We start from the raw sequence: 21,643 nt of genomic DNA, 5'->3' as shown, positions 1-21,643 counted from the left end.
CGGTTGGGAAACTCTGCTGATGGGACTCGCTGCTTCCCTCCTTTCCTAGCTGGCGGCCTGAAGGGACGCGACCTCCACCGGCGCCATGTTCCTGTACAACTTAACTCTCCAACGGGCCACCGGCATCAGCTATGCCATCCACGGGAATTTCTCAGGTAAGCTTCCCTCTGACGGCAGGGCCGCCCCTCGACTGCGGCTCCAGGGGAGGGAGGGCAGGCAGGACCTGAGGATGGGAACGATGGTTCAACCTCCTCTAAGAAGGAGGCGGCTAGCAATCAACTAGAATGAAAACCTGGGTGGAGTTGTGGGCAGTTCAGATGCTGTAAGAGGGGTAAAAGGATTCCGAAGCCTGGTGACCACAGCAGAGAAGGCTCTGTTACTTGTCTAATTTAGCGTTCCGGCTCGTAGCCCACCACTGATTGGTGGAGGAAGGCCTCTCAGTAGGCCTTTTCAAGATACTCTTACCAATACAGTGATCCCCCGCTCGTTGCGAGGGTTCCGTTCCAGGACCCCCCGCAACGAGCGGGTTTTCGCGAAGTAGCGCTGCGGAAGTAAAAACACCATCTGCGCATGTGCAGATGGTGTTTACTCCCACAGCGCTAGCGAGGAGCCGAAGATTGGGGGCGGCGCGGCTGTTTGCCGCTGGCATGGAGGGCTTCCTAGCAGCCCCCCAAACCCGGGTTGGGGGTCCGGGGGGCGCTGGCTCTCGGTGCTTTCGAGCTGAGTCCGGGAGCGAATTCGCTTCCGGACTCAGCTCAAAAGCGCCGATAGCAAGCGCCAACGAACGGCTTGTCCACGCTGGTTCTCGGCGCTTTCGAGCTGAGTCCGGGAGCGAATTCCCTGAGTCTTCCCCCTCTTGCTGGCGTCAGCGAGGAGTTTCCCCACCGCCCACGCAAACTCCTCGCTGCTGCCCGCCCACGCCGTTCATTCTCTGAGTCCGGAAGCGAATTCGCTCCCGGACTCAGCTCGAAAGCGCCGAGAACCAGCGTGGACAAGCCGTTCCTTGGCGCTTGCTATCGGCGCTTTCGAGCTGAGTCCGGGAGCGAATTCGCTTCCGGACTCAGCTCAAAAGCGGCGAGAATGAACGGCGTGGGCGGGCGAAGGGCGGGCGGCAGCGAGGAGTTTGCGTGGGCGGTGGGGAAACTCCTCGCTGACGCCAGCAAGAGGGGGAAGACTCAGGGAAGCCGCCCAGCAGCTGATCTCCGGGTTGCCATCTACGCATGCGTGCCCATAGAAAAAACGGGCACGCATGCGTAGATGGTATTTTGACTTCCGGGTTGAAAAATAGCGAAGTACCCTGTTCGCAATGGTTGGGGACGCAATAAACGGGGGATCACTGTATTCCGCCATGCTAGGCAATGCCTAATGTAGTTTGAGTTGTTGTTGCCTCTGAAAGCCTATTGGTAACCAAGGCAGCAACTTTAGAAGAGGTGCTACTAGGCTTCGGTGGAAGGATTGACTCAGCAGTAGTTCCACTACTCCGTTCTGGACCACTTGTAGCTTCCAGGTCTTCTCCAAAGGCAACCCCAAGTGATGAGCGTTACAGTAACCTAGCTGGGGGTGACCAAGGCATACATGATACTGCTCAAGCACCCCACTGTGTGTAGACTTGCATCTGGTGTACCAACTGTTGAGCAAAGATGTGGGGAGCTGCAGCCTACATGTAATGGAAGGCAGGAAAGAGCTGCTGCCTAGGAAGCAAAACAGATGAAAGGCAGGAACCCTCAGTGGTTTAAGAATCAGAGAAATAAAAGAAGAGGATCAAATCTAATGTATGAAGCGTTTAAAAGTAGTGACTGGAAGTTCATATTTTGAGACTTGCAGGATTCTGTATTTTATTGCCTTAAAATAAAGTAGATTTAGCTCATCTAGTGTGTCCTATCTGATTCACGTTTAAGCAGTATAGGTTTTCCTTGTATTTAGTATACAGTTGATAATTTTCATCCAATTTTACTTATGTTATAAACAAGAACAACCCCCTTTTATGGACCTTGGGTACAAATTATGTGAGGATAGATGAGGTTGGGAGGGAAATTGACCTTAGCATAAGCAAAGGAAGCCTCCATTTCTGATTCCACTAGGGCTGCCAAATCAGTAACCAACTGCTTCATAAAGAGCACAATTTCATTCTGATTGACCATTGGAATTGATGTTCTTCAAATATCTGTCTTTGTTCTATTACTTGGTCTGGGAAAGATATAATCTGGGTTTATTTTGCCCTTGGAAGCCTCCCCAAGTCTTGGTCCAGGGCAGCATTGTATAGCTTGAATATCCTCAACCCGGTTATGGTATTTTGCCTTCAACTGTGGGAGGGCTTCCTTCATGCCTTTGTTTTGATGTTAAGTAATTTGAGAGACAGCAGGAGAGCCCCATGGTACCACACATTGGGGCAACCCAATCTTGTCCATTTTCACGAGTGTAATAAGAGTTCCCTCTGAAAAGATCCAGCCTCACTCACCACATTAGGTTTTATCCAAGGGGCATCCAGACCAGATTGTTTTGCCTGCTAAGGAACTTACAGAATCCTCAATCTCTACATACCTTTGCCCACCTTTCCTAAAAGGGTTTGGGTAACTGAATAAGCTACTGTCTGGGAGTTTAGACACAAGAAATCAAGAGAAATATGGTTTGCGACTCTTAACTGCCATTGGATTGAAGTTAATGGGGCAGTTTAGGCTTTAATCCTCCTGAGTTGCTGATTTTAGCTTGAATTTTTCAGGTACTAAACAGCAAGAAATTGTTGTTTCCCGAGGGAAAATCTTGGAATTGCTTCGTCCTGACCCAAACACTGGAAAGGTTCATACCTTGTTGACGGTAGAAGTTTTTGGAATCATTCGCTCCCTCATGGCCTTCAGATTAACTGGTGGGACCAAGGATTACATTGTGGTGGGCAGTGATTCAGGCCGTATCGTCATCCTGGAATACCAGCCTTCTAAAAACGTGTTTGAGAAAATTCATCAGGAAACCTTTGGCAAGAGTGGCTGCCGCAGAATTGTTCCCGGACAGTACTTGGCTGTGGATCCCAAAGGGAGGGCTGTTATGATCAGTAAGTGGTGTGCAAATGGCAGTTGGGGAACATGGTTAAAGAAATTTATTACAAACGCAGCGTGATGCATATTGTTAGTGTCTGATGTCCATATCTGGTGTTATTCCACATGTTTCGCAATGATTTGACTCTGAGTTGTATGTTTTATGAATTTATGGTGTATGCTTTAGCACAGTGATGGCAAACTTTTTTTCCTCTGGTGCCAAAAGAGTGTGCGTGTGCACTTTTGTGCATGCACGAGTGGCCGCATCCATAATTCAATGCCCGGGGAGGTCAGAAACAGCTTTCCCTTCCCCTCCGGAGGCCCTCTGGAGGCTGGAAACTGCCTGTTTCCCAACTTCTGGTGGGCCCAGTAGGCTTGTATTTCATCCTTCCCTGGCTCCAAAGGCTTTCCTGGAGCCAGGGGAGGGTAAACACACCCTCCCCATCCCACCCATAGGCTCTCTGGAAGCCAAAAACGCCCTCCTAGAGCATCTGTGCAAGCAAAAAATCAGCTGGCCGGCACACACACACATTGAAGCTGTTCTAGGGCAACTGCTCGTGGGACAGTAGATTTGGCTCCATGTGCCACCTGTGGCACCCATGCCATAGGTTCGCCATCACTGACTTAGCATGTTGTCTGGCCTCAGTTGGTTGTGATTTATTCTGTAAGGGCTAGTATATGAAAATGACCAGTAAATGTTTTGATCAAAGATTTTAATGGTTTTGCTTGTAGAGCTTGTTTGGATTTTTGAAAAAGTACCAAAGGTGCCATCATAAAATTTGGGGGGATAGTGCATGGTGGTTGCAACCAGAATTCATGGATTTTGCAGAAAGACATATTTCCCGAAATAACTGAAAACAAGATCAGGACGTAGCTGACTTGTAGAATGCAAATGCCAGTGTTCACAAGAGTATTTTCTATGGAATCAGTTGAAAAACCAACAGTTTGGCCTGAAATGATGATTAGGAATTCATGTCTCTTCTCTGAAATAAGCTATGGAGAAACTTGGATCCATTTCTGATCAGGTATTTGTGATAATTACTTATTGGCTTTTAAATACATCTTGGTGACAGAAACTAGATTCAGTGTATGAAGGAACACTGGATTGAAAGAGAGAGAGAGAGAGAGAGAGAGAGAGAGAGATGTATCCAGTTGGTGACCTCAAGATTCGGGCCAGGACACTGTGCTCTTCACCTTTCCATAAATGACTTAAATGAGGAGCTACAGGTGAAACTCAAAAAATTAAATTAGCGTGCCAAAATTCATTTAGTTCAGTAATGCGACTTAAAGGATGAAAATAATATATGAGAGAGACTCATTACATGCAAAGCAAGAAAGTTCAAGCTGTGATTTGTCGTAATTGAGATGATTATAGGGTACAGCTCTTGAAAACCCCAAATCCACCCTCTCTGAAAATTAGAATATTACATGCAATCAATAAAACAAGGATTGTACATAGAACAATATTGGACCTCTGAAAAGTATAAGCATGTATATGTACTCAGAACTTGGTTTGGGCCCCTTCTGTAGCAATTACTGCCTCAGTGTGGTGTGGCATAGAAGCTATCAGCCTGTGGCACTGCTGAGGTGTTGAAGACCAGGATGCTTCAATAGCGGCCTTCAGCTCTTCTGCATTGTTTGGTCTCATCTCTTTCTCTTGGCAATGCCCCATAGATTCTGTATAGGCTGGCCAATCAAACACAATAATCCCACGGTCATTGCACCAGGTATTTTTGGTAGTGTGGGCAGGTGCCAAGTCCTGCTGGAAAATTGAATTCAGCATCCCCAGAAAGCTTGGCTGTGGAAGGAAGCATGAAGTGCTCCAAAATCTTCCGTGGACGGCTGTGCTGACCCTGGATTTAATGAAGGACAGTGGATCAGTACCAGCAGATGACATGGCTCCCCAAATCAACACAGACTGTGGAAACTTCACACTGGACCTCAAGCATCTTGCAATGTGTGCCTCTCCATTCTTCCTCCATGCTCTGGGTCCTTGCTTTCCAAATGAGATGCAAAAGATCCACAGTCTATGTTTCAAGGGTTTCCAGAAGATCAGCAGGTTTGGGGCCAATCTGAGCTCAGTGGCAGAAAAGGCCTGAAAGCACTTTATACAGTAGAACCTCCGGTCACACCCATAATTTGTTCCATAACTTTGTTTGTGGCCCCAAACCTAATTTTGGAAATTTGGTGCTTACAAAGAAGGTGCAAAAGGGGAAATTGGCCACTGGGTGTGTTGTTTTGGTTGTGGTCAAAAGTGTTTGTGACCAGAGGTTCTACTGTACAGTACTTAGAAGTCGTCTGCAAGTCGGCATGGCTCAGATAGGAAAGATGGAGAAACTACAAAGCCCTCCTCATTTCCTGAGCCCCTGCATTCTGGCCCAGCAGCACCTTCTGAGTGGCCTTCAAGGGCAGCCCCATATAGAGTGGATGCAATCCGTTCTGTGGGGAGTGAGCCGAGTGTGAGGGACCATATCCCTTCTGTCCCAGGAAAGGACACCATTGGTGCACTGCAGGTTCTCCCAAATCCTGCACCCGTTCAGTCTGTCATAGGGCAACTCCATAAAAGAGGGAGCGTTACTGGATGGGGGAGGGTGGGGGTTAGTGAAAAGCCCACAGACCCCTCGATCTGAAGCCCTGATCCACACACCCACAACCCCCAGATACCAGGAAAGATCCCTGTCTCCACTCAGGGCAGAGAGGTACACTAGCTAGCTAGTAATATCTGGCCCCATTGGTCAGTGACCTGACTCAGAAATTTTGTGTTGATGTTAAATAGGAGTAGGGAGAATGCAGAGTCCCTGGCAGCCTACAGACTTGGGGGTGCAGGTTAAATCTTCCCCCTCTTAACCAATATCACCCAGACGTGGCCCTGGAGGAAAGAGCAGGACCAGCGCAAATCTGTCTGGTCTTTGATCTCTTGTCACAGGGAATAAGGTGTGGATTCATTCTCCACGGTGCCTGAGTTTATGGGACAAGAGTCAGCAGTGGAAGCTTCAGAGGGAGACATTAGCTGACCGTCAGGGCTAGGAAGCGGTGGAACAATCATAGAAGGCTCTGCCACTGCAGACTAAAGCAGGAGATGGGCAGCCATTTGTCTGGGGAGGAGGAGGAGGAGGTTGGGCGAGAAGGCCTTCACGTTCCCTTCCCACCGAGGACTCGATGGAATTCAGTTTCCTCTTTGTCGGGTAGTTCGGTTTCCCTGTGTCCTGCTCAGTCCTGTTGCTTCCAGCATTCCAGGAGAAATACTGTATGTTTCTTTCCACAATTTGAATGTGTTGCTTAAGCTTTATGAAGTAGTCTAGGCTTGAGTTTTTTCACATCAAGCAACCGCATATTGAGAAGAGTGTGCTGAAGAATCAATTCCATTGGGGAAGTTTATGGTTCAAGATGCTCATGAAAAGCCACTTCTGTGGCTGCACACTGTCTGCCCCCCCCCCCCCCAAAATACCTGCATCCCATTTATGATCCTAGAGAGGGGCTGCAATCTTTAGGCACTTTGGACTTTTTAAATGGAAAGTGTGCTTATTATTTTCAGCTGTGAACAGGAAGAAGCGCTGCTACCAAGACTATAGAGAGGTGGGGGAGCAGAAAGCCCATTCAGACTTTGCAAGATCAATATCAGCTGTTCAGGCTTGGTGAAAGTAGAAAAGCAAGTCATTAGATCTAATATGATTTTTATTTTAAGGTTCTAGCAATAGAATCTTGCACGCTCTCCCGCCCCTCGGCCTTTGTGAGAGCTCAGGATGGCCTTGCCTGACACACCCACTCAGCTAGACTTAGATTTCTTTTTTTTCTGACCATTATCTTGGTAGTGGCTCTTCTTCTTTTTCCTCAAAGTTACTCCTTCTGCCCATTATGACACTGGCTGTAAGAGGAGCGGTGGTGATGTGTCTCTTGGCAGGGCACAGACAGATTAAGCCTCTGCATTAAAACTTCCTCTGGTGTGATTACCTTTTCTTTCAGTGGCACATTAGCTTTGCTTCCTCTATATGTCTCAGATACACATCTGTGGATTATTGAAAGAGACCCTATTTTAACCATATACTGTACAGTGATACCTCTACCTACAAACACCTCTACTTAAGAACTTTTCTAGATAAGAAAGTCCAAAATTTCAAGATTTTTTTTGCCTCTTCTCAAGAACCATTTTCCACTTACAGACCCTAGCCTCCGAAACTGTAACCGGAAAAGGCAGGGAGAAGCCTCTGTGGGGCCTCTCTAGAAATCTCCTGGGAGGAAAAAGGGATGGAAAAGGCAGGGAGAAGCCTTCATGGGGCCTCTCTAGAAATCTCCTGGGAGGAAAGAGGGATGGAAAAGGCAGGGAGAAGCCTTCATGGGGGCTCTTTAGAAATCTCCTGGGAGGAAAGAGGGATGGAAAAGGGAGGGAGAAGCCTCTGTGGGGCCTCTCTAGGAATCTCCTCGGAGGAAAGAGGGATGGAAAAGGCAGGGAGAAGCCTTCATGGGGCCTCTCTAGGAATCTCCTCGGAGGAAAGAGGGATGGAAAAGGCAGGGAGAAGCCTCCGTGGGGCCTCTCTAGGAATCTCCTGGGAGGAAACAGTGCCTCCACCCTCCCTGTGCTTTCCCCAATTGCACACATTATTTGCTTTTACATTGATTCCTGTGGGAAAAATGGCTTTTTCTTACAAACTTTTCTACTTAAGAACCTGGTCACGGAACAAATTAAGTTTGTAAGTAGAGGTACCACGGTATTTACTGGACAAGATTTTGATGGAAAACTAAACGTATTAATTTAAAGGAGCAGTCTGGGTGACCTCTAAGGGCCCTTGCAACTCTGTTATTCTGCGGTCTGATCAAGGTGTTGGGAGGGCAAGGAGACCCCAGATGAGGCGTTCAGCTGGCCTGAGGAGTCTTGAGAGGCCGAGCGGGAGAGGCTCCCACCTTCCCTTTCAGCCCTTCCTCTCTTTGCCTGCAGGTGCCATTGAGAAGCAGAAACTCGTGTACATTCTGAACAGAGATGCAGCTGCTCGGCTCACCATTTCTTCTCCCCTGGAAGCCCACAAGGCCAACACCTTGGTTTATCATGTGGTTGGAGTCGACGTTGGGTTTGAAAATCCCATGTTTGCTTGCCTGGAAATGGATTACGAGGTAACGTCTCTCTCAAATGACTTCTGAAATAGCTAGTTCGGTGTTAGGTCAGCTTGCTGACATTATTAATGCCGGTAGTTGCCTTGTAGTTGTGAAAGGGCTGCTTTCGTGGGCTTGCAATCCAAGTGCATTCTTCTTTAGCACATAGGAGAGATTATTCTACTGAGTGCAGTTGTTAACCCTGTCTGCATTTTGAGGTTAGTGGGGATATGTGTTTAGCTTGGGATTGTGGGGTGCCGGTGCTGACTTGGAAGGGGAATCTCTACCCCCACCCCCTACCCCGTCCCACCTGTGTGGTGGTGACAGCAGCTGCAGCTATTGGGAGGAGAATGGACAGAATGAAAACGTCAGCCTGGATCCATTTCCATGGCTTCTGGGATCCTGTGCTGCTTGTCTCTGCTGAGGCTACTCTTGGCTTACAAATATCATTTAATAACTGATCAAAGCTACAATGGTCTTGGAAAGGGTGCTTTATGTACCACACGAAACACTTCTGGCCAAATTGTGAAATGTCACACGCACCCCCGTAATCCTTCAAAGCACACACAGAGGGGAGTTGTCCACAGTTGTGATAATGGGCCCCACTTGATGGTTTCAGCGAGATGGAGCGCTTGTGGAGGGTGAGGCCTTCAGTGTCGTTACTGCTGTTTATAGCTGTCTCCCACCTGCGGCAGAAATGGCCATTCCTGAGAAGCAGCGGAAAGGAGCCGCCTGTGCTGCAGCTCAGAGTTGTGCGACAGAGCATTGGGGCAGAGGAGTTTGCCTGATGCGGCTTCTGAGCCTGTGTGGTCTGAAGTGGAGAAGTAAAGTTGGGGTCACTTGCACTGGACACTCTGGATGGCTGGGCTCTGCAGAGGCCTTAGCGGATGGCACAGAGCGGGGCCCTTCAATCTGTTTGAGTGATGCCAGTTTTTATGGGTGATTGTAAACATCCCGAGTGTGCTTTCCCCTAGCCATGTCCTTGTCATATTGTACTTTTGAATACTTTATTCTTTTTAAATTTCACCTGTGAAATAAATGGTATTTTTCCCCCTTAGGAAGCTGACAATGACCCCACTGGGGAAGCTGCAGCAAACACCCAGCAGACGTTGACATTTTATGAGTTAGACTTGGGTTTGAATCACGTGGTCAGGAAATACAGCGAACCGTTGGAAGAACACGGCAATTTTCTAATAACAGGTACCCTCTTTTTCAGCCCTTGTAGGGAAAAGGTACATAATACAGCATTCAGAAACATAGAGAAAGATTTGTCTTATGCTTTGTGCATGCCAGAAAATCTTTAATAAAATCTTATTTGTGTTGTTTCATCCTCAACAGCTTGAGTGTGTCTAGTCCTCTTTTCTCTAGAATAGGCAAACCCAAACCCTGCAGCCTTTCTTCATATGTTTTAGTTTGCAGGCCTTTAATCATCTTAGTTGCTCTTCTTTGCACTTTCCCCAAAGTCTCTTTCTTGAAAAGCTAAAAAGCTGCTCCAGAAAATTATTTTTCCGGCCTCTGAATACTTTTCCCTTGCTGTGGTTCACCCGGTCTTTATCATTGACCTCTAATAATGATAGGTGAAAACTTGAAAGGATAGGTGGAGCCCCTTTGATGTTCACCATTCAATCTTTTTGCAGAAAGAACTTTAATGTATGTTGCCAGAAAGAATTTTCCTTTTTTATGAAAAGGGGGAAAAAACTGAACTGACTCCTTTTGTCCTTTGGCCATTCTCATGACCGTATTCTATAGTTCCTGGAGGCTCCGATGGTCCGAGTGGGGTACTGATTTGCTCTGAAAATTACATTACCTACAAAAACTTTGGTGACCAGCCAGATATTCGATGTCCAATTCCCCGGAGGAGGGTAAGTACTTGTGACCTTTACTCTTCCAAAAACATCAACCCCCCCCCCCCCAAAAAAAAAAAAAATCCCAATGTATTCTTAGACCTTATTTCTGCAGTCCTTGGAGGAAAAGGAGAATGGTAGGAAATAGTTAGGGAAAACAATTGCTCAGTGCAAGCTCTTGTAATAGTTACAATGTTTTTTTTAAAAATATAAAAGCTCCAGATTTCTCCCAAACATGTAAGAATATAGAAAATCGTGGCCTTGATAATTGCATCATTGATGACTGCCCTTTGAGTCTTTATCATGCTCAAGAGTCTTGGATCCCTCAAATCTCCCTGTAAGGATAACCAAGGCCTTGATAAAGAGGACCTGGAAAGCTACTCTTGAGAAGGAGGAGAGCATTGTTGCGTATGCTCTCTTTGGGGAGCCTGGAGGGGTCAAGTCTTTTAGGGCCTCCAAAGAGAAGGGAAGAGGAGCTCATCTCATCAAGGTGTCAGTCTCTAGCCCTTTTCCCTCTCATTGATTCCAGGCCCTTCAGAAATGCAGACAGATGCTCCTCTTCCATGCTCTTAAACAGCTGGCTTTGGTCCCTCCAGGCCAGCCTTTGTACTGCAACCCCTAACCTGGCCCTCCTTTTTTTTTTTTTTGACAGAATGACTTGGACGACCCTGAGAGAGGCATGATCTTTGTCTGCTCTGCGACCCACAAGACCAAGTCTATGTTTTTTTTCTTAGCTCAAACAGAGCAGGGTGACATTTTTAAAATCACCTTGGAGACCGATGAGGACATGGTAAGTCTGAGCGCACTTAGTTTGAGGGAAAGAGAGACCTAAAACTCACCTGGACCGTCTCATAGCAGAAATGCCTCTGTGTTGGTTTCAGGTCACAGAAATTCGGCTGAAGTATTTTGACACTGTTCCTGTGGCTGCAGCCATGTGTGTGCTGAAAACGGGCTTTCTCTTTGTGGCTTCTGAGTTTGGAAACCAGTAAGTAGGCCCTCCAGTGTCTCCCTTTCAAAGCAAGAGGCGTGCCTGGAAGGGCTTTTGGTTGGCATCCAGCTCCACCGTCTCCTGTTCTGGGGCATGGGAAGGCCGAGAAAGGCTATGCGGGAGCCTCGCCCTCTCACCTTGTTTGACACAAAGGCCCTTCCTGCCCCTCTTCCGTTGCAGCTACCTCTACCAGATTGCCCACCTGGGAGATGATGACGATGAGCCCGAGTTCTCCTCTGCCATGCCTCTGGAGGAGGGGGACACCTTCTTCTTCCAGCCCCGGCCTCTTAAAAACCTGGTCTTGGTGGATGAACTGGACAGTCTCTCTCCAATTTTGTCTTGCCAGGTAACATTGCTCTGCCACATGGATGGCAAGGGTGGTGCCGAGTTCGCTGCTGGGGCAGGAGTTGGTAGACCCCCAGCGTAGGTCAGAAGTGCCGTCCAGGCTCTCTGCTGCTGGAGATTTGTCCCTGGAGTGGCTGCTGTCTTCCTTATTTAGGGGATCAAATGGTTAATTTGTGTTCAAGATGAACAACCCCATATTTTAAGTATGTCAGGCAACCAGCCCTTTTTGTCTACTCAAGGAGTCCGTAAGCTATGTTACAGTTGTAACATTTGGATTTTATCCTGGGTGTTCATCGTGCCAATACACATTTCCTCCCTATAGTAGTATTCCTCCCTATAGTAGTAATTTCAAACTTCACTATTAAAATGGTGAGATACATTTCCTTTTTTATGATTGTTAAGGAATAATTCCTTTCAGTTTATTCCCAGGGTATTTTTGTAATGACTAGCCATTTTATTTAGCAAATAAAACTAATTTCTACGAATTCTTATACATAACACTAAATATTACATACTTTACAAACAATACATCAATGAAAATATATTTACTATTCAAGATGAAATGCAAAAAAGAGTTCAGAAAGACAATAACCATAATTTTTAATTTTTGAAAAATGGTGAAAAAAATCTCCAAACAGTACAATAGAAAAATAATTCATAAGTATCCCAAAGAGATACATCTCAGTTAAAAAAAAAACTCGTCCAAATAGGACTGAACCATCAACCTGCCCCAAGATCTGGAAGAAGAGTCAGTTCTCAATAACTCCTGGAAGTCATTAGGATGGGATGCTATTTGGAGAGAGCGGGGGAGAGAGCGACTGGGGGGGGGGGGGTGATTCCAGAGGGGAGGGGGTTGACTCAGAAGTTCTCTAAGTCAGTGTTTCCCAACCTTGGCAACTTGAAGAGATCTGGACTTCAACTCCCAGAATTCCCCAGCCAGCAAATGCTGGCTGGGGAATTCTGGGATTTGAAGTCCAGATCTCTTCATGTTGCCAAGGTTGGGAAACACTGCTCTAAGTTATGGGCAGTAATGAGCATTCCTCCATATACCTGCATAACTTCTCTACTTTGTGAGCTGCACCAGTTGTTGGTTGGCTTCTGCCAATTCATGATGTTCTGTATGAAACTCTGCCTGGGCAGCTCTGTCTTGTACGATTTAGTCTTTGAATGAAGCAGGGCCATCTGCCTGTTCTGTTAGAGCACCCGCCCTCTGAAGTGAGGGTCTCAAATCCTGAATGGCTCCCATCCTGCTGGTATTTTGAAGGGACTTGAAGATGTTTGGCCAGCATGATTGAGGCCCCCTTTGAACCTATTTTGTGTTCTTTTGTTTTCACATTGTGTTACCTTGCCAAAACTTTTTTTTTTTGCTTTCGTGCTGTTTTGAATGTCTTGTTTTTCATGTTTTAAATAATTTTTAAATGCCCAAAGTTACCTGGACTTGGGTGGCATATAAATAACAACAACAATAGGATAACAAAGAAGATGCACTGAAGCTAGTGCACAATGGAGGCTTATTGAATACCAAATTGGCCTACAAGAAAGACCAAATGAAGAGTAGCAAAGAGACTGTGTGTGCCTGCTGACCATGCCATGTCTCTTTGCTATTCTTCATTTGGTCTTTCTTGTAGGACAGTTTGGTATTCAATAAGCCTCCATTGTGCGCTAGCTTCAGTGCATCTTCTTTGTTATCCTATTGTTGTTGTTATTTATATGCCACCACCACCACACCTAATTGAGAGCTGGCAGTGACTAAGAGCAGGAAAGCTGAAGAAAGAGGCAGAGGAGCGCCTTCTAGCTGCATAAGGCTAAGCCTTGGGAACAAAGGCACGCAGAGCCAGAATTGAGCAGGTAGCAACTGACCGCAAGGGCTGCCTCTGCAAAGCAGTTGAAGAAGCAGCAGTCCACCTGTTTAGCTGCTGCAAGAAGATGGCACAGACTGCCCACAAACAATGACATGACAAAAAGGCAACAATGGTGTAATGGAAGATCCGCAAGAAATACCATTTGCCTGCAAGCAAGAACAGGTGGGATCACAAAATAGACACAATTGTAGAAAATGGAAGTTAAAGTGCTGTGAAAGTTTAGAATTCAAACCTTTGCCACATATCATTCCAGACTTAACAATTGTCAATAGGAAAGACAAAAATAGTCTGGATAGTGGACGTGGCAGCACAGCAGAATAGAAGAGAAAGAACGGGGGTGGGTGGGGGTAATCACAAAATACAAGGGCCTGCAAACAGAAGCAGGACATCTGTCTCAAAAAAAAAGCAGAGATACTACCAAGAGGGATTGACACCTAGGTGCAACCCCAAAACCCCTGGAAAGCCATTGGAGCACCATCTCAAGATGGATGCAATTGCTACCAGTCAATTCTAAAAGGCAACTTTAGAATTGGAACAGCTTACACCTTGTATCACTACTTTTAATAGCATTAATTAACAACCACCCACCCCAGGTTCTTGGGAAAGACTCGATAGATGGACAAAAGTGTTAGATAATCTGAACATCTGACTGTGCAATCAACTGTACCACCAACTTAGGAGCAACAGTGGGGGTCTGCTAGGCCAGTGTCCTTGGGGAAGAGGCTCCATGTGTGGGCCCCACGACTGAGAGGTGGTAAGGGGACCTCCTTTGCTGCCTAGAGGCATACTTTGGAGACGAGGGGTTTCTGGACCAGGCCAGCAGTATATGGACATCCGAAATGGTTGGGATTGGGAGGAAACCATTTCTGTGCCCGTAGCCATGAGTGACAGGAAACTTCCTTTGGCCTTCATGCCAGTGAGCGAACAAAATAGCACTTCCTGACAGAAAGAAGCCAGATGCTGCAATATTATTATTTGTTAGATTTGTATGCCGCCTTTCTCAGAAGAGTCGGAGCAGCTCACAGATACGTTTAAAGTTAGGATGGATGGGCTTTTCCTGCCAGAGACAGGGCCTGGAAAGAGGGATCTTTTACAGTTCAATCCTGCTGTGTGTTGCCCATTCTACTGCTAAATTCTCCAGGTGTAAGCCATGTCTGCGTTCCCATCACATCGGAGGGTCACAGCCTTGGTCTCCTGCTTTGGGGGAGAAGCAGCAGCAGACCTCTGATGGGGGTTTGGGTTTCTTATTGCCGTTTTTTGGATTTCCATGCAGATTGCTGATCTTGCAAACGAAGATACCCCTCAGCTATATGTGGCGTGTGGAAGGGGCCCCCGTTCGTCTCTGAGGGTCCTGAGACACGGCCTTGAGGTAAGAAGCTGCCTGAACGAGTGTGGAGCCCCATACGACAGACGGAGCCCAAGGTGGAGAATGGGTCCTTTGCTTCAGTTGGTGCTCTAGGGCTGAAGTGCTGCCTTTGTTTCCTCCATGTTTCCGTTATGTGCTAGGCTGCAAGTCTCTCTCTTTGATGAGCCCTCTTGGGCTAGAAGGCAGGACCAGCTTCTGGCATGTCCTGCGGGAGGGGAGGGGGTGGGTGGGAGGGGTGGGATGGCTGTCACTGCTTGGGGTCTTGGAGACCAGCTGCCAGCCACATTGAAGCACCTAAAGGCCTTATTTTTTTAAATTTATTTTTAATTGATTTTTATCATAACAATATATCAGTAAAATATTCACACAACACATAACAATGTGCTCAGTGTTTAAAGTGCCTACCACCAAACATTCATAGCCCTCCACCAAAATAGTCGTTCCCAACTCTAGGGGACATATTTTCCATATACCGTTTTATCTCAAGAGCAATATATCTATTTCCATATTATAAAGTAATTCTAATTTATTCTTTATACCTTGGTCTCGAATTCTACTAACAGATATCCTCTTACCTTGTCCCATCGTCCAATCAGTTCCCGCAGATAGAAACATAGAAGACTGACGGCAGAAAAAGACCTCATGATCCATCTAGTCTGCCCTTATACTATTTCCTGTATTTTTATCTTAGGATGGATATATGTTTATCCCAGGCATGTTTAAATTCAGTTACTGTGGATTTAACCAGGTCTCCTGGAAGTTTGTTGCAAGGATCTACTACTCTTTCAGTAAAATAATATTATCTCATGTTGCTTTTGATCTTTCCCCCAACTAACTTCAGATTGTGTCTCCTTGTTCTTGTGTTCACTTTCCTATTAAAAACACTTCCCTCCTGAACCTTATTTAACCCTTTAACATATTTATTTCGATCATGTCTCCCCTTTTCCTTCTGTCCTCCAGACTATGCAGATTGAGTTCATTAAGTCTTTCCTGATATGTTTTATACTTAAGACCTTCCACCATTCTTGTAGCTCGTCTTTGGACCCGTTCAATTTTCAAATCAAGATTAGGTTCATTGGCCGAATTCATCTTATCCATAATCTCAAACTGAATATGATACACCATGTACTGATGCTAGTTTTGTATTGTCCATTTTGTCGCACCCAAAAGCCTTGAGTTACTATTCATTCCTGTAAAGGGATGCGGTGACTCAGGGCCTAAGATGTTGAGCTTGTCAATCAAATCCTGCCGCGTAACCAAATGAGCTCCCGTTACTTGTCTCAGCTTCTGCCAACTTAGCAGTTCAAAAGCATGTAAAAAATGCAAGTAGAAAAATAGGGACCACCTTTGGTGGGAAGATCACAGCATTCTGTGCACCTTCGGTGTTAGTCATGCTGGCCACATGACCCCTAATTTTAGGGTTTTTTCCAATGTTTTTTGTGTATCTGGGAGTTAGCTGCATTTGTGTTTGCTGTTTTAGCCACTACAGTATTTCATTTTCACAAATCTTCCATTTTCTAAGTTGTTGTTCTGTCTCTTGCTAGGTGTCTGAAATGGCGGTCTCGGAGTTGCCCGGTAATCCTAATGCCGTGTGGACAGTGAGGAGACACATTGAAGGTAGAGAGAGTTTTTGTGTGTGTAGAGAACTGGGAAGGTGCCTGGCTCAGTTGAGGCATCCGGACACAGCCGGTCTGCCCACAACCCAATCTGGGGTAGTGCAGTATCAGAACGTGGTAATGCAAGACACAACTCTCTCCCCAAATCTCTGTGCGTGGCACCACAGCTTGCAGCTTTTGAGTAAAAATTGGTAGGTCCAACGTGGCTCCTGAAGTGCCCCCAAAAGCATTATCTGGACCCTGGGACCCCCTTAGTCATTTTCCCTCCCTCCACAGCCACTTCGGTCCTGCCCTGCTCTCCCTGGCACTTGGAACCAGTTCACAAGGCTCTGTTTATTTATCACTCTGTTCACCCATTCCCATTGGGGCTCATTGCCAAGAACCAGAGCAGCTTGGTCAGGCTGTTACAGGGGCAGCTCCAGAATTTTTTTTTGTTGGCACCTGTGGCTGGCTGCATACAAAACTTTTTGTCTCAAAGCCTTTTGAATGTCTCTAGTTGTGACCATAATACACCTCAGATTGCGATTTAAATGAAGCTGCTGGGGTAGATTGCCTAGTAGGAGCAGGTTGGAAAATCGGGATCGGCCCTTCTTTTCCATAGCAGTCTGCTTAATGGGACATTAGCCTGTGGTGTTCAGTCAATCAAAATTGAAAATCAGTTCAGACAAGATTGATTGTTTGCAAGTTAGATCAGACAATAGGAGGTTAAATTACAGTGGGTCGGTTACACCTCCCCCCCCCTAAAATTTTAGTTTGATGACTTCTAGAGTCGGAATGTCCACCAGAGTTGGGGAATGGCCAGACTTTGTCTCTGTAGCCAGTGTTAGTGCCCCAAGTGCAGAAGCCAGATTTAACCAGGACGACGCAGGCCTCGATGGTATCCGATTGGGGTTACTGGGGCAGGTCTACAATGGGCTGTGTGTGAGTGCATTTAGAACCTTGTGCTATACTGTGGGGTGCTGCTGTGGGATTGTGGATGGGGGACACGTGTCTCCCTTGAACGGCAGCCCCACTTCCACAGGTTTGTTTCTGGTTTAATAAAGAGCCGGCCGGAGAGCACGATGCAAGTTTGGACCAGGCTGGGGGAATGGCTGCTGCTCCTCCATCCATTGTGCTGCCTCTGGGATTCTCTTTGGTGGGCTCCCTCGAGAGGGACTTGCTGTGAAGAAGTGGGTGGGGAGTGGGGCTCAGCTAGCTCAGAGATATTTTATGTTTCAAATAGGCCATTTAAGATGGTGTCAGGCACAGAGATGATTCAGAGGATGGAAAATTGTTTTACGTTGTGGGTGTCTGGATGTTTTTGCAATGTGATACAGTATGTATGTAATGAGGCTGCCTAAGTAATAGAAATAGGTTTGTAGAAAAACATTTAAGAGGTTTGAGGATTGGTGGATGGATGGCGTATAGACAAAGACCAAGGAAAATGCTTTGACTCATGAAGGCCAAGCCCCAGCAAGAAGTTGGCACTGGACTCTTCGTCTTGCTTTGTTTTCCCTGCTTTCAGGAAACGTTAGAAGTTGTGAGTGATGAGTGCCATTGCGTGTACCTTCTAGATGCCGTTTGGGGAGTGCCATTTGACCAAGCAGCTGCTGAGCCAATTTAGGTGGCCAGTGTGGTATCCCAAGAAAACCTGGTGGAAGCCGCTGGGTGTGGTTAGCTGCTGGGAGAGCCTCAGGGCAAGAACAGCAGCTGGCATGGAGCGTAAGGGGGAGAGAACGGAAGGTGGCTGTGAATAGCAGTTGGCTCATAAACCAGGCAGCAGAGAAGAGCGTGGGGTGCAGGGTGGGGGGCTTCCCCACTGAAGTGCCAGAACAGACGAGGCAAAGGTGCCTCCACCCTGAGGGTGGGAGGGGAGTTGTGTGGCTGTGGGCTCCGGTTATATTGAAATGAGAAGGTGAAGTTGGGTGAGATGGCTGGGACTCCAGGGGTTAAGAGCAGTCAGTCAGTTCCAGTGGGATATGTGGGCTTAAGGGGATAAATTAGACCAGTGATGGTGATCCTTTTTGTCCTCAGATGCCAAAAGAGCGTGTGTGTTCACTATCATGCATGCGCAAGTGCCCACATCCATAATTCAAGACTTGGGGAGGGGGAAAACAGCTTCCTCCGCCCCCCGGAGGCAGGAAACGACCTGTTTCCCAATTCCTGGTGGGCCCAGTAGGCTTTCGTTTTGCCCTCCACAGACTCCAAAGGATTCCCTGGAGCTGGGGGAGGGTAAAAATGCCTTCCCCATCCCCCCAAAGGTCCTCTGGAAGACAGAAACACCCTCCCAGAGCCTCTGTAGCCAAAAATCAGCTACTCAGCACCAACATGTACGTTGGAGCTGAGCTAGGGCAACGGCTCGTGTGCCAGCCGATATGGTTCCACATGCCACCATCACTGAACTAGACCGAGGAGCCATCATGCCTGTTCCCAAGTCACTCACATGCTGACAGACATTGAGGGCTTAATAATCTCGTGGACCTCCCCCTCTCCTGCTCCACCAGGGTCTTCCAGACAGTGGCAGTGGTAGGGCAGTTGGGACACTGCCCTGGCCCACAGTGTTGCACAGGTGGGCGGTCCCGTTCTTCCAGAACCCGCCCCTCCTGGGATTCAGGCCCTGCTGCACTCCTGAGGTCCCTGCCTTGGTGGCCCTGATTGGGCGCCTGAAGCCTGTACCAGAGATGGCCAATTGGGGCTGCCTGCATGTGAAATGGAGCTGCAGAGACAAGCTTCGCCTCTGCTGATTGGCTAGCAGCCCAGGGACCTGGCAGTGGGCCTTCTTCAGTCTTGCGGTGGTGGTGGTGATGGTGGTGGGAGTCCGAGGTTTATTGTCTGGGTGACAGCCACGTACTGAGCAAGAGGAATTTGGGTTGCTTTGTGACTCCGTTGTGTACATGATCTTGCATATGTCGTTATGACTGTTAAAACATGTATGTGAGCCCACTCTTGAACTGGTTTTTATTTTATAGCAAAGAAGATATTATGTATATATGGAAGGCACTGACAGCTGTCATGGCCAATAGACAGGCCACTTTCTGGCCAAACTTTTAATCAATCACTGCCACTCCACCTCTCTTCAAGCACAGATCTCTTAAGGCCCTCAGCTTGGGCATCGGAGGGATCCCTTTGGTTTCTCTGCGTGTTTGAAAGATGTGAATGGCCACCCAGTGGAATTCTTGGCAGCTCTGAAGGATTTTTCCACAGCTGATGGGCAGCTCCCTCTTATCCCTGATCAATCTCTGCTCGACAGAGCTGTTTAAATGAATCTGGAAGGAGATCCCTCCTGTGTGGCCTCAGTCCAGTCACCGACTCAGGTTTTGCGGCAGCTGAAGCAAGAATGGCCAGAACCGGAGGGGCTGAGACTGAGCAGCCCTACAGCCCCCACCCCCAGTCGTAATGGAAGGGACGCAGGCTTAGTCCATGGATCCTGACTAGCTTCCCTCTCTGTTGAAACTCAGAGCCAGCAAGCCAAGGTTTCGGCCAGTCAAGAGGTGACACGGAGCTGGGTCCAGGAGATTGTCAACGCCTCCTTGGGGAGGGGGTCCTTTCCAGCTCCTTATAAGGAGGCACTTGTGTGCCCCCTCCTCAAGAACCCTACCCTGGACCCAGCCGTGCTCAATAACTACCGTCCAGCCTCCAACCTTCCCTTTATGGGGAAGGTTGTTGAGAAGGTGGTGGTGCTTCAACTCCAGCGGTCCTTGGAAGAAGCCGATTAGGTCCTCAACAGTCTGGATTCAGGCCCAGTTACAGCACGGAAACTGCTTTGGTCGCGTTGATGGATGATCTCTGGCGGGCCCGGGATAGGGGCTTGTCCTCTGTCCTGGTGCTTCTTGACCTCTCAGCGGCTTTCGATACCATCGACCATGGTATCCTTCTGCGCCGGCTGGAGGGGTGGGGAGTGGGAAGCACTGTTCTTCAGTGGTTCTCCTCCTACCTCTCCGGTCGGTCGCAGTCGGTGTTAGTGGGGGGGTCAGAGGTCGACCTCAAGGTCTCTCCCTTGTGGGGTACCTCAGGGGTCGGTCGTCTCCCCCCTGCTATTTAATACCTACATGAAACCGCTGGGTGAGATCATCCAAGGGCATGGGGTGAGGTATCATCAATATGCCGATGATACCCAGTTATACATCTCCACCCCATGTCCAGTCAACGAAGCAGTGGAAGTGATGTGCTGCTGCTTGGAGGCTGTTGGGGCCTGGATGGGTGTCAACAAACTCAAACTCAACCCAGACAAGACGGAGTGGCTGTGGGTCCTGCCTCCCAAAGACAATTCCATCTGTCCGTCCATTACCCTGGGGGGAGAATCACTGACCCCCTCAGAGGGTTTGCAACTTGGGCGTCCTCCTCGATCCACAGCTCACATTAGAGAAACACCTTTCAGCTGTGGTGAGGGGGGCGTTCGCCCAGGTTCGCCTGGTGCACCAGTTGCAACCCTATTTGGACCGGGAGTCACTACTCACAGTCACTCATGCCCTTATCACCTCAAGGCTTGACTACTGTAACGCTCTCTACATGGGGCTACCTTTGAAAAGTGTTCGGAAACTTAAGATCGTGCAGAATGCAGCTGCGAGAGCAATCATGGGCTTTCCCAAATATGCCCATGTTACTCCAACACTCCGCAGTCTGCATTGGTTGCCGATCAGTTTCCGGTCACAATTCAAAGTGTTGGTTATGACCTATAAAGCCCTTCATGGCACCGAACCAGATTACCTCAGGGACTGCCTTCTGCTGCACGAATCCCAGCGACCAGTTAGGTCCCACAGAGTGGGTCTTCTCCGGGTCCTGTCAACCAAACAATGTCGCTTGGCGGGACCCAGAGGAAGAGCCTTCTCTGTGGCGGCCCCGACCCTCTGGAACCAACTCCTCCCAGAGATTAGAATTGCCCCCACTCTCCTTGCCTTTCGTAAGCTGCTTAAAACCCACCTCTGCCCCCTAGGCCTTAACAATGTTATGCATGGTATGTTTGTATGTATGATTGGTTTTGATATACAGTAATGGGTTTTTAACTGTTTTTAGTATTGGATTTTGTTATATACTCCCTGAGTCTGCGGAGAGGGGCGGCATACAAATCCAATAAATAAATATATAAATAAATAAATAATAAAAATAAATAAATAAATAAATAAATAAATAAAAATATGAAAGAAAGAAAGAAAGAAAGAAAGAAAGAAAGAAAGAAAGAAAGAAAGAAAGAAAGAAAGATGGAAAGATGCCCGGAGAGCGGGTGAACCAGTTTGCAGATATTTTTTTTGGCATAAAGTCATTTCCCTGCTCTTGTGATTTGTAGCATGAGCACTGCCACTGAGTAAGAACTATAGGTATTCCTCTCTTAATGACCGTTTGAAGTTATGGCAGCCCCCCCCCCCCCGTCACTGATTGCTGCCTGCACCACCCCCACCCCATTCATGTGGTTGCCCTTGGAGCTCTTGGCAAAAGGCTCACATCCATCACCAGGTGCAGCATCCTGCAGTTGTGTGAGTTTTTATGCCATTTTTTGCCAGCTTCTAGCAACCTGCTCATTTGGAAGAATGG

General features: G+C 47.5%; 1 protein-coding gene and 1 non-coding gene across 2 annotated transcripts in view; both read left to right on the top strand.

The window, feature by feature from the left end:
• Positions 1–21,643, top strand: part of SF3B3 (splicing factor 3b subunit 3) — a 45,870-nt gene that overhangs the window by 565 nt on the left and 23,662 nt on the right. The window contains exons 2-11 of the mRNA XM_070760565.1: positions 50–155; positions 2,720–3,046; positions 7,963–8,135; positions 9,173–9,314; positions 9,864–9,976; positions 10,611–10,748; positions 10,840–10,943; positions 11,127–11,292; positions 14,427–14,522; positions 16,064–16,136. Coding sequence (XP_070616666.1) covers positions 86–155; positions 2,720–3,046; positions 7,963–8,135; positions 9,173–9,314; positions 9,864–9,976; positions 10,611–10,748; positions 10,840–10,943; positions 11,127–11,292; positions 14,427–14,522; positions 16,064–16,136 — 1,402 coding nt within the window. The 5' untranslated portion in view covers positions 50–85. The remainder of the gene's footprint in view (positions 1–49; positions 156–2,719; positions 3,047–7,962; positions 8,136–9,172; positions 9,315–9,863; positions 9,977–10,610; positions 10,749–10,839; positions 10,944–11,126; positions 11,293–14,426; positions 14,523–16,063; positions 16,137–21,643) is intronic.
• On the top strand, positions 3,976–4,058 carry LOC139172703 (small nucleolar RNA SNORD111). Its single transcript, XR_011559922.1, has one exon. It is a non-coding gene; the product is annotated as a small nucleolar RNA SNORD111 (small nucleolar RNA).

The sequence above is a fragment of the Erythrolamprus reginae genome, chromosome 9, assembly GCF_031021105.1.
Source record: "Erythrolamprus reginae isolate rEryReg1 chromosome 9, rEryReg1.hap1, whole genome shotgun sequence".
In the NCBI taxonomy this organism is placed as follows: domain Eukaryota; kingdom Metazoa; phylum Chordata; class Lepidosauria; order Squamata; family Dipsadidae; genus Erythrolamprus; species Erythrolamprus reginae.
Note: the sequence above shows the minus strand (reverse complement) of the source record. Positions and strands in the feature narration are given on the sequence as shown.